Consider the following 13743-nt stretch of genomic DNA (forward strand, 5'->3'; position numbering starts at 1 on the left):
CGACAAAATGTAGGCTTTATCAGTAGCGGTGATAATCTGCAAAGCAGTAGATCTACACAATACCTTGTGATCCCAAAACATCAATTTGAAAAGCAACACTTGGAATTTTGCATATCAATTCTTGCTTGTATCAAGCCAAAGAATCAATTAAGATGAATTGATTCTATTTGCAAGAAATTAGAAATCTCAATTGCAAATAAATGTATTAATCTCGACATGTAGCGAACATGGAGATACATACATTCCGAAATACATCATACTCAACACAAATACACTACTATTGTAATGAATAGTAATGATATTGCAAACTTGATGTTCAAGTGAAAAACTTGATTTGTATAGGCCTCATATTAAATGAGATGATCTTGTATCAAGTTGCAAGATAATTCAGCAAAGTGAATTAATATTTTGCGAGAGAAAACTAATCTCAATCGCAATGAGATTATTTTGCGAGAAAATAATAATTCTCGACCGCAAATCAATATTGTTGTGTGAGAAAATTTAATCTCAATCGCAAAACAATGTCTTTGTAACAGTAATGAACATGTAGGTCTAGCAATAACAGCCACATACTTCTGGAATTCCAAACTCTATAGATAATGGGCTAACTGCAGATCAATACACGGCCAAAACGTCACAAGTGTTAATGAATAACACTATTAGTTAGACCAAGCAGCAATAATATGAAACTAGTCCTAGTACTACTGACTAAAGAATAAACAAACACATAGGTTGGTGGGGCGTTACTGCCACATGCACATCGCCACACAAGGCATCCAACCTGGTCCGCCCGTGTGGATAACAAGATAGACACAGAAGAATTCCCCATTTCCCTTCGTTCATCCACGCTCGAGGCAGAAGAACAAGCGGGGTGCTCCACGACCATCCGGCCGCCACCAGCACGCACCCACTCGCTGCGGCGTTCACCGACGGCGAGAGGCGCTTCCGCTGCGCTCGTCCTTGTCTGAGCATCCGCCAGGGAGCTGTGTCCCAGGCACGACGCCGTTTGCGAGTCCCAGTGCTGCCGGACTCCACGAGCCGGCAAGGCGACCATGGCTGCTTGATTGCGAGGCCGCCGGTGGGCTGGGTGGCGGGAGGCCGAGGGCCACGAGGCGGCGACGTGCGCCCGTCCTCGGTTAAGGCAGCGGTGTTACGGGAGTTGGCGAGGATAGAGGCGCGGCGGCTGTGTTCACATCCATGGTCGTGAAGCTGACGGAGGTCGACTTATTAGCCTGCGCACTGGCCATCTCAGAGCCGCTCCCACCATTGCCCGGATGCATGGCAACCACCACATAGGCGACGTGCATCCTCGGGGCTGCCGGACCGGTGAGGAGCCAGTTCTCCACCGCTAGCACTAGTGGCGCGACATGCGGCGCAGCCGTGTGGTTTGCAGGATTCGCCCGCGTCGGAGCCGAACACGAAGGAAGACGCGCCGGTCGGCGCTGAGACGTAGGCGAGGGAATGACCCTCCATCTTGACAACCGCAGGGGTCAGAGGTGGTAGGCGCGGCGTAGCAACGTCGGCGTCAACTTCGGCAGCACTGGAGGTACCGCCGAACTCGAAGACGGAGGTGCGTGACTGCCCGACCGCGTCCTCGTTGACAGCGGGGCCGTACACGTGCAGGGGACAAACCACCCACCCGTGCGCGGAGCACGAGAACGGTGGTGGCAGCGTGTCGACCCCAAGCATTGGTGTGGAGGGCATCGACAGTGGCGCGACACCGTTGGCCGGACCGACACCGATCTGGTGGCGGCGGCGACGAAACGACGGCGATGGCCGTCGTCCCGCAGCAGGCAGTGATGGTACAGGGGCAGGAAACGAAGCATCGTTCTTACTTCGTGCCCGTTTTGGCGATTGCCGGCGATTTTTGCTCTTGGTAGATGCGGTGCTGATAACGTGTTTGAGATCAAAACTATCTTATTCCATGAGCAATCACAATATATATAAAGGGAACGGACGCGAACGAAGAGATGTGTCCGTTAACAGGGGCGTGAGGAAGCGTCGTGACGGTTGCCAAAACAACCGCACTAGAGACTACATAGGGAGGATTGTTTCTTTAATTAAGAGAATTAATTAAATCCTAACACACACTATTTCCCGAGAGAAAACATGTCACCAAAAATGGGTGGCACTATCAAAGGCAGCCATCGAACGCGTGTTCTGGTCCGCTGCGACACGCGGGGTGCTCCGCCGTGTTCAGTGAATCTAGACGTCTACCTGGCTACACAAAACACATTTTCGCCTCTCTGTGGTTGGTGGATGCATGGCTCCAGAGGTGAGGTGTAGACGGAGGAGCATCCGCGGATGATCGATCGATGGGGGTGGGCAGGTCGCCCTGTCTATCACTCGCTGCACCAACACACACACAACACTGATCCATGGTTAGTGCATTGTGTGATGCAGAGCCATGCCATGCACGCATGCAGTCGACCACTGGACCAAGCGCTAATGCTGAGCGCTGCCTCCTCTGAACTCTCAGGACACTGAATATTAAAGCTCAAGTCTGATAATTGGAGTCTCGATGTGGAAGGTCGATCGGGGTGCGTGCGTGACCGACGCGAAGAACAATCTTCAGCCGCTGGTGTTTGCTCCATCTTTTTTTTTCGAAATGGAGTGTTTGCTCCATCTATTCAGGAAAAAAAAAACTTTGCTCCATCTTGCCGTGCTGCTTGTTGGTTCTCTGCACCCAACAAACCGGTCTGAAGATGCATGGTATAGGATACTATTGCAGCTACGTGAATATGCCTAGGTTTGTTACGTGCGCCTACCTCATGGTGGTAATAAGGGCATCTACAACAGAACCTCTTAAATAATCCATCATATGTCCACGAACACATCCTGTCAGTAACCGGACAAGAGAAAGAAAAAAAAGCGACTCAACCGAACTTCTCGTATCCGGAGGCAGAGCCACCTCCCAGCTACCCCGGGCAACTGTCTGTTCTAGTCCAAAGAATTAATACTAAGCACTAGTGATAATTTATGGTCACAAGAATTATTTTTTGTGGGCATTTATCGGCTGGCTCCGCCACTGCTAGTATCGTCTCTATATGTCCGAACTGTTCGCGAACCTTCATATCCATTTTGAATACGGAGAGGATATAAGAGCTCGTGAATGTGACCGGTCAGTTGTCATATAGGATGCGTTCCTACCTCGGACCATAATTTTTTCTTTCTCTCCACCAATCACGTTAAAGTGACAAAACATGTGCAAAAAAAAAAGATAAGTATGACCACGGGGACGGACAAATAAGAAACAGCCGGTCATTGGTCAGACGCGTGCGCGGGCATTTGATGGACTAGAGTTGTAAGCTTCGGATGTAGATGCTCTAAGAATATAAATAAGGTCGGACATGGTGATGGACCAACAACGGGGCGGTGGCGCAGTTGGCTAGCGCGTAGGTCTCATAGCTAGATTGAGCGATCCTGGAACGGTGGCTGAGCCATGGGCCCGCGCACCTAGGGATAAATATCTCAGGGCTAAGTGAGTAATCCTGAGGTCGAGAGTTCGAGCCTCTCTCGCCCCAAACACTTGTCGAGTGTTCCTTCCGTGTGTGTCCGCGTATAATAATGTCTCAATCAATGAATCAACACCAGCGGGGTGGTGGCGCAGTTGGCTAGCGCGTAGGTCTCATAGCTGAAGCGAGTGATCCTGAGGTCGAGAGTTCGAGCCTCTCTCACCCCATTCCTTTTTTTTTTGCAGATGAATCAGTTTTTTTGTTCCTTGATGACACAGTTTCTCATCAGAGGCCTGTGCTTTCTTTTCGAATCCAATTTTATCTTCTTCTAATCTTCACGTACGAAATACTACCTACAAAACTAAAATGCTCGCAGCCAGGGCGACGAAGGGAAAGAGTGACACAAACATACATGAAGAGATTCTGCATCACCAAGGTCCTGACTCTCAGTCTCTCACGCAAGAATGAAAGCTACCAAGTGGTGTGTTTGGTGGCTTGGCCTTTTTCTTCTCCTCGTAGATCCGCAAGCCTTTTGCATATTGTTATCAGAGAAAACGCATCCAGATGTGAGTGAGGAACATGTATATGCATGGCTTTTTAACACCTCATATCTATCTTCTCTTTGTCTCAAAAATAAATAGATAAATATATCTACTCTTTGTAGCTGCAAAAGAACCTTTTGTGCATTGCCGACAAGAGAAATCAGATGCAAAGCAATCACAAAGATCTCAAACATTAACCATATGCCAATTACCCACTAGACGCAACGATCTCGCATCGCCAGAAGCAAACCAAATGTCTGTCACTGATACGCTCTAGCAGCTAAATGACAAGTGCTTAAAAACACACACTACTACACAAAGACATGCTTTCCTCGTTATTCATTTACTTTTGACCCGGGCGAGTTGAATGAATCCTGGGAGCGCCTCGCTCAGCCCGATTTCTTACGTCTGATCTCGATGCCCTGCACGATGAGCCCGCTCTTCCACATCCCGCCTTTGGTCTCCGTCAGGCTGATGGACACCTCGCCGTCGTCGCCCCCCTCGCTCAAGAACTCACCCAGCTCCAGCTCCAGCCACCCGTCCACTCTTTTCTGAGGGAATGTGACGTTCTCTTTGAGATACACGTCGTACTCGTCGTCGTCGTCGTCGTCGTCATCGTCGCTGTCATAATTGTTATTGTCCCTGTGGCCAGCTTGTATGCAAACCTTGCGGGTCAAGTTGGTTGCTCCAGAACTGACCGATGCCTCTTGAACAGGAAAATTGAGCCCATAGAAATTATCGGCCATCTTGAAGACCAAGTAGGCGGCATAGGTTGTGTCTTGGGAGAGCATCTTGCTGTGTATCTTCCCGTGGATCTCGAGCCAGCAAACATCCAGGAGTTCTGCACCTTCCGAGAACCTGCCGCAAACATATGGTTAGAACTCGTAAAGAAGACGAAAACCAATCAACAACATGAGTTGAAGACAACCATCTATTTGTAAAGAAGACGAAAACCAATCAACAACATGAGTTGAAGACAACCATCTATTTGTAAAGAAGACGAAAACCAATCAACAACATGAGTTGAAGACAACCATCTACTAGTTGTAAAGAAGACGAAAACCAATCAACAACAAGAGTTGAAGACAGCCATCTAGCATTGCAGCAAAATTCCATAACTTATTCCGTAAGTTAGAATCAACTACCATGCTTTTCATGACTATCTTTTTACGTAGCTCAGTGAATAAGGATACAAAATACTCAAGATAAGTCTACAGTGAACAGGGTACACCGTAGAGTCGTACTCCCTCTGTACCTAAATATTTGTAGTTGGGGAGAACTAGTCTAGTTCTCCCCAACTACAAGTATTTAGGTATAGAGGGGGTATTTTTTATGAAAAAGTGTCATTTATGACTCTAGTTGTAAATGTACGGCAGTACTCCGATTTATGTGTGAAGCAACAAGGACTTATCATGTACGGCAGTACTCCGATTTCAAGCATTATTCCAAAATTTGCTAGTCAGGAACCATGTCGAAATCCCCATTCTGGGGTTTCATCCACAGGGTAGTTTAATCTTCCATCCTACAACTTACACTGCTGCGGATTTCACCAATTAACCCCGAAATTAATTGCAATTGAGTGAGACCACAGTGCAACAGCAAAATCAAATCAAACGCAATTGCAGTCAGATAAGAATAAGATAACAGCATAGAAACAGTCAGATAAGAACAGGATAGCAGCACAGAAACATTCACAGCACAAAAATACTCGAAGAACTCTAGTGTGAACAGGATACATCGAGTCACATCCTTCACACAAAGTGTGATCTATGTGCGGCCTATATAGTTCAGATAAACAAAGTTGAAAAGGCCCTTAGCTTTTGAGAGCAAGGAATATAAAACTAGCACCAAGTTCGCTTATGTGTGAAGTAACCAGGACTCTAGAATTTAGAGCATTATTCCGATATCCAACTGAATTTGACTTGAACTTAGTCCCTTTCAAACAGTTTCAAGATCACCAAAAGCTGGTTTCAAGCATTGTGCATATTCTAAAACTTGCTGCTGCCCGAGAACTACCCCGAGATCCCCTTTCTGGGTTTTGGGTTTTTGTTCACACGACCATCCTACCAGTTACACTGTTGCAGGTTGCACGAATTAACATGGTCAGATTAATTGCAATCGAACGAGTGCGACCACGAAGCAACAGCACAATCAAATCAAATGCAATTAGATGAGAATACCAATATACCATCACCAGGTAGCAACATTCAGACAGGCAAGTTATATAGTAGGAGTAGTATATATGTATGGATATGGAAGAGCGAAGGAACCTGGAGTCCTCGAGCGGGATCCAGGACCAGTACTCCGGCGTGTCGCCCCACACGATGAAGAGGTTCCTGGCGGACAGCATGTAGCACTTGGCGCCGGTCTCCCTGTCCAGCCACACGCTCTGCGGGCGCGCGACCACCGAACAATCGATCAGCGACCAACCGAGGAACCCAATCTGTTAGCGGAACTGGGGGATGGGCGTGCAGGCGCGTACCACGAGCCTGTCCTGGAGCAGCGCGGGGCCGGCGGAGAGGCGGAGGAAGAGCTCCTTCTTGGACGAGGGCGGGGCGGGGCCCGGCGGCTCCCCGTCGGCGAGCGGCGGGAGGCCGCCGGGGGGCAGGAAGCCGGCCCAGACGTCGTCGGAGTCGGCCGCGGCGCGGAAGGCCTGGGAGACGGCGGCGGCCCGGCAGGCGTCGCGCGGGGACGTGCGGGCCAGCGCCGCCGAGACCAGCTCCTCCGGCAGGCGCGCGATCTCGCAGGCCTCCTCCATCGGTCGGTCCCTCCGCCCGTCCGTCGGCCGGCCGGCCGCTGCCTGGTTTGGCCGGTGCCTTCTGGATGGTTCGAGATTCGGAGGAGGAGGAGGAGAGTGCGTGGGATGTGCGATTGGTCTGGCTGCCTCGGGATGGCGACCAAGCACGCGGAAGCTTTGGTTGTACTCTTGTACTTCCTCCCACATGGTTTAGAAACCATGTTTAAAAAATTCCTTGGAATATACTAGATGATTATTGATTGACTAGGAGATGAGATAAAAAATAACATTCACACTACACATGCATATAGAAGTAGTACTATAATGGAATACTAATTAGCTGTTAAGAGTAAATGTAATGCGACTTAAACCTTATCTATTATGAAAATGCACGTAAGTTTAAGTGTGTCTTCTAAACCGTGACAAAGATAGTAGTAGATGAATTAATTTGGGATGAAGCATTTTTTTAAGAACATGCGACGCGGACATCAGTTCGAGAGGGGCCCTTGCGGCTGAGGCCTCTCTTCGCATTGTGTGTGTTATCTTTTCATGTCATGAAAATCAAGTTTTATTATCTTTTCATGTCATGAAAATCATGTTTGAAAGTTTTGAAAGAAGAATCTGAAAACGATACATGATATTAAGATGATGTTATTAAAAAAATTCAAGTTAGTACATATTAGCTATGAAAAAAACAAATTCAGCAATGAATAGTGACGTTTGCTGTCAGACATTTTTCAACGATGATTTTGTTTTCTCTTTATTATATCTCATTAATGACAATGTGTTTAAAGCTGACAATTTCACATGCTAATAGAAATCACACTCTTAACATCTCATGATTTTTTTAATTATTTTTTAAACTTTAAAACGTCATTTTCACATGGTTTTCATCGATTTTCATCGAAAACTTAGTTTCATGTGATATTCTCTCCCATGTCCACATCGCTGTCCAAGTCTTCGTCATTGTGAAATGCGTTCGCCAGCTCCAGCCAACCGCCAGTCTCTATGGAAGGGGTGGATTTCTAGTCGAGCCGAGCCAATTTGGCTCGACTTCGTTACAGCTCCTTGCGATAACGAGTTAGCTTGGCTTGACCCGATAACATAACGAGCTCAGGTTTAAACTCGCCTCGACTCGTGTAACTCAAGAGCTAGCTTGTTTGAGACGTCAATAGCAAAATGTTCATATTATGTATGCAATTAATCTACACAAATATATTTGCAGACATATACATTTCTTCACAAATCACAACACTCAAGAATTTACAGTAAAGGAACATGTGATGCATTTTTATAAATCACAAGAATCTATAACAATATTGGTACTTCTCTCACTCCCTTCTGAATAATGAGTTTAATGAGCTAAACGAGTAACGTGTTTGCTTGACTCATTAAGCTCATTTTGTTAATGAGCATAGATTAAAACTTGGTTTCACTTGTTAGTCACCAAAATCAAGTCAAGGCGAGTCATGAGCTGCTCCTTTAACTCGTGAGTTTCGAGTTAAAATTTCATCCCTGGCTCTAAGCCATCAGGGAAGAACCGCGTCGTCTTTGATAAGAAGAAAATATGTACACCATAAGGACAACTCCTACGGGGATCATTAAACCATCTTAACGTTTGGAACATTTTTTTGTCATCCAGCATGGTACCTCAAACATCCGCGGACGCGTTCGGGATTTCAGAATCCAACAAAAAGGTCACCAACTCATGGAATGTTTGAGGGAGTCCGGACCTTTGCCACATGGGCCTCCGACACCCCCGGTCCACCCAAACCATCTCTTCCCTCCTTTCCCCTCACCCATCCCTCCTCCCTTGCTCTATATCCGCACCCGCCCGTTTCAACGTTGTCGCTCTACCACCTCGGCTGCCGCACATGCCATGTTTATGTGTGGTTGAAGGGCTTTGGTAAGAATAATAGAGATCAGGCGGTTATTGGTATTGCAGCTATATTTCAGACAAAATGAAAACTGAGAAACAAAGCTATATATAACAATAACAAGGTTGCCGATCCTTGTGTTACTGTAAACTTGATAATGAAAATGCTTCATGACTGGTTTATTTTCTAGATAAGAGTAGAACAATGTGAAACATGGGTTATAAAAAGGGTCGAGGTGATTGCTGGAGAAGTCTTCAAAGCTGCTCTTGGATGGAGGGCAACTTGTAGGATTGTTGCAAGATGTTAGGAGTACTTCTTCTCCAGGTTGAAGCTCTTCTAGACCTCTCCAATACGATCTCCTTTGCCCCCTTGGTGGTTGCTTTTGGTTGAGCTTTATTTTCATGCAAAACTAAAATGTGATTTGTGCACCTTTATTGACATCCTCAGTATGATCATGTGTTTTGAATCGTTTGTGTTTCTCTACGTTATCGATGCCTACAGTGATATTAGCCCGTTTGTGGTTCTCATAGGCAGCTATTGATAGTCCAGTTTGTTCTGTCTTGATCACGCATCGTTTTCTTCCTTTTCTATGTCACCGGTAATTGTATGAAGAAAGACAATGTGGTTTCTCATAATCGAAATCGAAGAGCAAGCTCTTTTTATTGTATAGAAAAGAAAATGACCATTGTATACCGTCTACTAATGTTGAGCTGCCACCCACTGAAGATACTCAAGATTCAGCCCAAAACCGAGTCAAATTTCTACTGTACCGGCATTTGGTCATGCAGAATCACTAGTTCTAAAAGGTCGTTCATACTCGACATCACCATTGGTGGGTACATCATGTGTATGCACACAAACAAAATCGCAAATGATTGCTTCCTCCGTTTTTTCTACTGTTTATTACTTCCTTTGTACCTAAATACTTTCAGTTGGGCGCAAGAATTAGGGCCAGTTCTTTTGATAGCTTTTTTGGGCTTCTAGAATAAGCTACCCCCTACCCAGCTTATTCTAGAAGCTCAAAAAAGCTAAATAAATAAATTTGATTGGGATTCTAGAATAAGTTAGGTAGGAGGCAACTTATTTCAGCTTATTTTAAAAACTAGCAAAAGAACTGTGCCTTAGCAACAAACCTGCATGAAAAGGTAGAGTGCTTATCATGTTACTTATAGTCATAAAAACAATAACGGGGCGGTGGCGCAGTTGGCTAGCGCGTAGGTCTCATAGCTAAGTGAGTGATCCTGAGGTCGAGAGTTCGAGCCTCTCTCGCCCCAATTATTTTTCGTTTTCGTTTTCGTTTTTCTTTGTATTAACCACAACAACGTGGTGCCCTCAAAGTCTTCCCTCGCCTCTCTCGCCCCAATTATTTTTCGTTTTCGTTTTTCTTTGTATTAACCACAACAACGTGGTGCCCTCAAAGTCTTCCCTCCTCCTTGCAAACTGAAATCAATTTTATGTTCTTCTAATCTTCATAGCTGGACAGAGGAAAATAATCAAAGTCTTCCCTCCTCCTTGCAAACTGAAATCAATTTTATGTTCTTCTAATCTTCATAGCTGGACAGAGGAAAATAATCATATTCCTGCAGAAACTCTCCTTTGTTTCACATAATTAATTTTTCCTCACACGCATTTTTATTATCTTTGCCGTTTCTCGCTGAAACCCTCTCCTTTCCTTGACATTGTTCTTCCTCAAAGGCTTTCTTGAATACAAATTTATCTTCTTCTAATCTTCAGTCTTCTTCGCAAACCAGGGCAAAGAAACCCTCTCCTTTCCTTGACATTGTTCTTCCTCAAAGGCTTTCTTGAATACAAATTTATCTTCTTCTAATCTTCAGTCTTCTTCGCAAACCAGGGCAAAGAAGACGGTGACAGAAACATATATGAAGGGATTCAGGTATTAGAAGGTCCCAACTACTGCGAAAAAATGAAGGCTGTCAACACCATTGATGTCAGTGAAGATGTAAGTGAAAATGCCATGGCATTTTGTCGTCTTACCTATCTTCATAGAAACTTCCTTCGTCCGGAATTACTTTTCACCAAAATGAAAAAAATGAATGTATCTAAAACTAAAATATATCTAGGTATATCCATTTCTATGACAATTAATTTCGGGCGGAGGGAGTACAAAAGAACCTTTTATGCATTGCCGACAAGTCACAAGGATCTCACATAACCAGATGCCAAGTAGCCACTAGGCCCAAGGATCTCACATGACCAGATGATGCATATCTGCTTAACCAAGGCCTACAACGGCACGAGTCGTCTAACAAACCAAATACCCGTCACTCATCAGTCATCTAGGTAATATAGTCTGTACAGATATGCTTCAGCAGCAAAAGGAGAGGTGTTCAAAAACCCACATTGCAGAAGACATGCTTTCCTTATTCATTTATAGTCCCCCCGAGCGAGTCGAATCCTAGGAGCTCCTCAATCAGCCCGATTTCTTGCGTCTGATCTCGATGCCCTGCACGATGAGGCCGCTCTTCCAGTTCCCGCCTTTCGTCTCCACCAGGCTGATGGACACCTCGCCGTCGTCGCCGCCCCCCTCGTTGAGGAACTCGCCCAGCTCCAGCTCCATCCACCCGTCGGTCCTTTGCTGAGGGAACGTGGCATTCTCTTCGTGCGAAACTACGCGGCGGTTCCTTCTCCTGAGTCTTCGCACTGGAAATGGAATCATGGGCAGGTAATTCTCGGGCACCCCACCCTCGCCGCCGCCATCGTCGTCGTTGCCTTGGAGGCAAACCTTGCGGGTTGAGTTGGTTGCTCCGGCGCTGATTGATGCCTCCTGGACCGGAAAATCCAGCCCGTAGAAATTATCGGTCGTCTTGAAGACCATGTAGGCGGCATAGGTTGTGTTCTGGGAGAGCATCTTGCTATGTATCTTCCCGCGGATCTCGAACCAGCAAACACTCATGAGTTGAGCACCTTCGGAGAACCTGTCACAGGAACAGGGTCAGAATTTGTAATGAAGACAAAAACCAATCAACAGCACAAGTTGCAGAAAATGATCTAGCATTGCAGCAAAGTTCAGTAACGAAGACAAAAACCAATCAACAGCGTAAGTTGCAGATAACAATCTAGCATTGCAGAAAGTTCAGTAACGAAGACAAAAACCAATGAACAGCGTAAGTTGCAGATAACAATCTAGCATTGCAGCAAGATTCTGTTACTTGGTATTAACAACGTATTGCCTACTGTGAGCAAGGTAGATCATAGAAATCACATTGCTTATGCAAAGTGTCATCCATGTGATGTGCACTTTGCTCTTGACAGCAAGGAAGATAAAAGTAGCACCTAGTTCTGCTTATGTCTGAAGGAACTAGCGGTAGTCCACTCTCCAAATGAAACCGACTACAATCTAACCTCTTTCAAACAGTTTCAAGATCTTCAACAACTGATTTCAAGTATGTTCCTCATCATAAATTTTGCTAGTCAGAACCATGCTGAAATCCCTAGTCCGAGTTCTTGGTTCACAGCAAAGGCAGTTTGATCTACCATCCTACCACTACTCACAGTTGCAGGTTGCACCAATTAACCTTGTCAAATTAATTGCAATCAAACGAGTGAGACCACAAAGCAGCAGCACAATCAGATCAAATGCAGTTTCAGTTAGATAAGCAGCGACATTCAGAAACGCAGGCTAGATACAATTCGGATAATGTGCACGGGAGTAGGGGAGAGCGAGGAAAGAACCTGGAGTCCTCGAGCGGGATCCAGGTCCAGTACTGCGGCGTGTCACCCCACACGATGAAGAGGTTCCTGGCGGACAGCATGTAGCACTTGGCGCCGGTCTCCCTGTCCAGCCACACGCTCTGCGGGCGCACGACCACCGAAGAATGGATCAGCGACCAACTGAGGAACCGAATCTGTTAGGGGAGTTGGGGGATGGGCGTGCAGGCACGTACCACGAGCCTGTCCTGGAGGAGGGCGGGGCCGGCGGAGAGGCGGAGGAAGAGCTCCTTCTTGGAGGATGGCGGGGCGGGGACGGCGACCTCCCCGTCGGCGAGCGGCGGGAGGCCGCCGGGGGGCAGGAAGCGGGCCCAGACGTCGTCGGAGTCGGCCGCGGCGCGGAAGGCCGGGGACACCGCGGCGGCCCGGCAGGCATCGCGCGGGGACGTGTGGGCCAGCGCCGCCGAGACGAGCTCCTCCGGCAGGCGCGCGATCTCGCAGGCCTCCTCCATCGGCGTGGTTCGATTCGGGTCGGGGGTTGGGGTGGAGAGGGCGAGATTGGCGACAGGTTTGGCTGTGTGTGTGTGTGTGTGTGTGTGTGGATGGGGGATAGTAATCCCCGCGGATATTCTTTTATACAGCTCGGGAGCGAGCAGCGGGTTGGTTTTGGCGATTAATTTGGGGCGAAGCAACAGATGGCAGGTAGGCCGGTTGTGGCAGCCTCTCGTAGGCGGCAGTACGTGGCGAACCGGGCCCACTTGTCAGGCTTAGCAAACTTTGTCAATGCTTTCAAGGCCCGCCTGTCAGGCTTAGCAAACTTTGTTGATGTTTTCAAAAGATGTTTGTATCTTCTGATTCAGAGTACAGAAAATATTATCGTGTTTAGAAACGTTAAGATGGCCAAGATTAGGGAGAGGAAGATGAGGGATGTCGGCGAAGTCAAATGCATCAAGGACGGAGATGATCAGCTTCTTGTGAAGGATGAGGCGATCGAGCGTAGATGGCGGGAGTACTTTGACAACCTTTACAATGGAGAGGTTGACAGCTCTACCATTGAGCTAGACAACTCCTTTGATGATATCAACATGTGCTTTGTGCGACGTATCCAGGAGTGTGAGGTTAAGGAGGCGTTAAAAAGATGAAAGTAGGCAAGGTGATGGGTCCTGATGGTATCCCCATCGAGGTGTGGAGAGGCCTTGGAGACATAGCGATAGTATGGCTAACTAAGCTTTTCAACCTCATTTTTCGGTCAAACAAGATGCCCGAAGAATGGAGGCGGAGTATTTTAGTACCAATTTTTAAGAACAAGGGGGATGTTCAAAGTTGTACTAATTACCGCGGAATCAAGCTGATGAGCCATACTATGAAGCTATGGGAGAGAGTCATTGAACACCGCTTAAAAAAGTTGACAAGCGTGACCAAAAACCAATTTGGTTTCATGCCTGGGAGGTCTACCATGAAAG

The 13743-nt window shown here is 46.8% G+C and overlaps 2 protein-coding genes and 3 non-coding genes across 5 annotated transcripts; 3 read left to right on the top strand and 2 right to left on the bottom strand.

Moving 5' to 3' along the window:
• Positions 1–3369: 3369 nt before the first annotated feature.
• On the top strand, positions 3370–3524 carry TRNAM-CAU. Its single transcript has 2 exons — positions 3370–3407; positions 3489–3524. It is a non-coding gene; the product is annotated as a tRNA-Met (tRNA).
• Positions 3525–3595: 71 nt separating this feature from the next.
• On the top strand, positions 3596–3682 carry TRNAM-CAU. Its single transcript is given in 2 exon segments — positions 3596–3633; positions 3647–3682. It is a non-coding gene; the product is annotated as a tRNA-Met (tRNA).
• A 501-nt stretch (positions 3683–4183) lies between these two features.
• On the bottom strand, positions 4184–12808 carry LOC123406370 (F-box protein PP2-B10-like). Its single transcript, XM_045099882.1, has 4 exons — positions 12782–12808; positions 6480–6744; positions 6268–6386; positions 4184–4855 (listed from the first exon to the last, which is right to left on the bottom strand). The coding sequence occupies exons 1-4, from the start codon at positions 12790–12792 to the stop codon at positions 4387–4389; spliced, it is 864 nt and encodes a 287-aa protein (XP_044955817.1). The 5' UTR covers positions 12793–12808; the 3' UTR covers positions 4184–4386.
• TRNAM-CAU lies at positions 9800–9885 on the top strand. The gene is given in 2 exon segments: positions 9800–9837; positions 9850–9885. It is a non-coding gene; the product is annotated as a tRNA-Met (tRNA).
• Positions 10734–12792, bottom strand: LOC123406369 (F-box protein PP2-B10-like). The gene is made up of 3 exons (XM_045099880.1): positions 12517–12792; positions 12305–12423; positions 10734–11547 (listed from the first exon to the last, which is right to left on the bottom strand). The coding sequence occupies exons 1-3, from the start codon at positions 12790–12792 to the stop codon at positions 11043–11045; spliced, it is 900 nt and encodes a 299-aa protein (XP_044955815.1). The 3' UTR covers positions 10734–11042.
• Positions 12809–13743: the final 935 nt, after the last annotated feature.

Source organism: Hordeum vulgare, chromosome 6H, assembly GCF_904849725.1.
Source record: "Hordeum vulgare subsp. vulgare chromosome 6H, MorexV3_pseudomolecules_assembly, whole genome shotgun sequence".
Classification (NCBI taxonomy): domain Eukaryota; kingdom Viridiplantae; phylum Streptophyta; class Magnoliopsida; order Poales; family Poaceae; genus Hordeum; species Hordeum vulgare.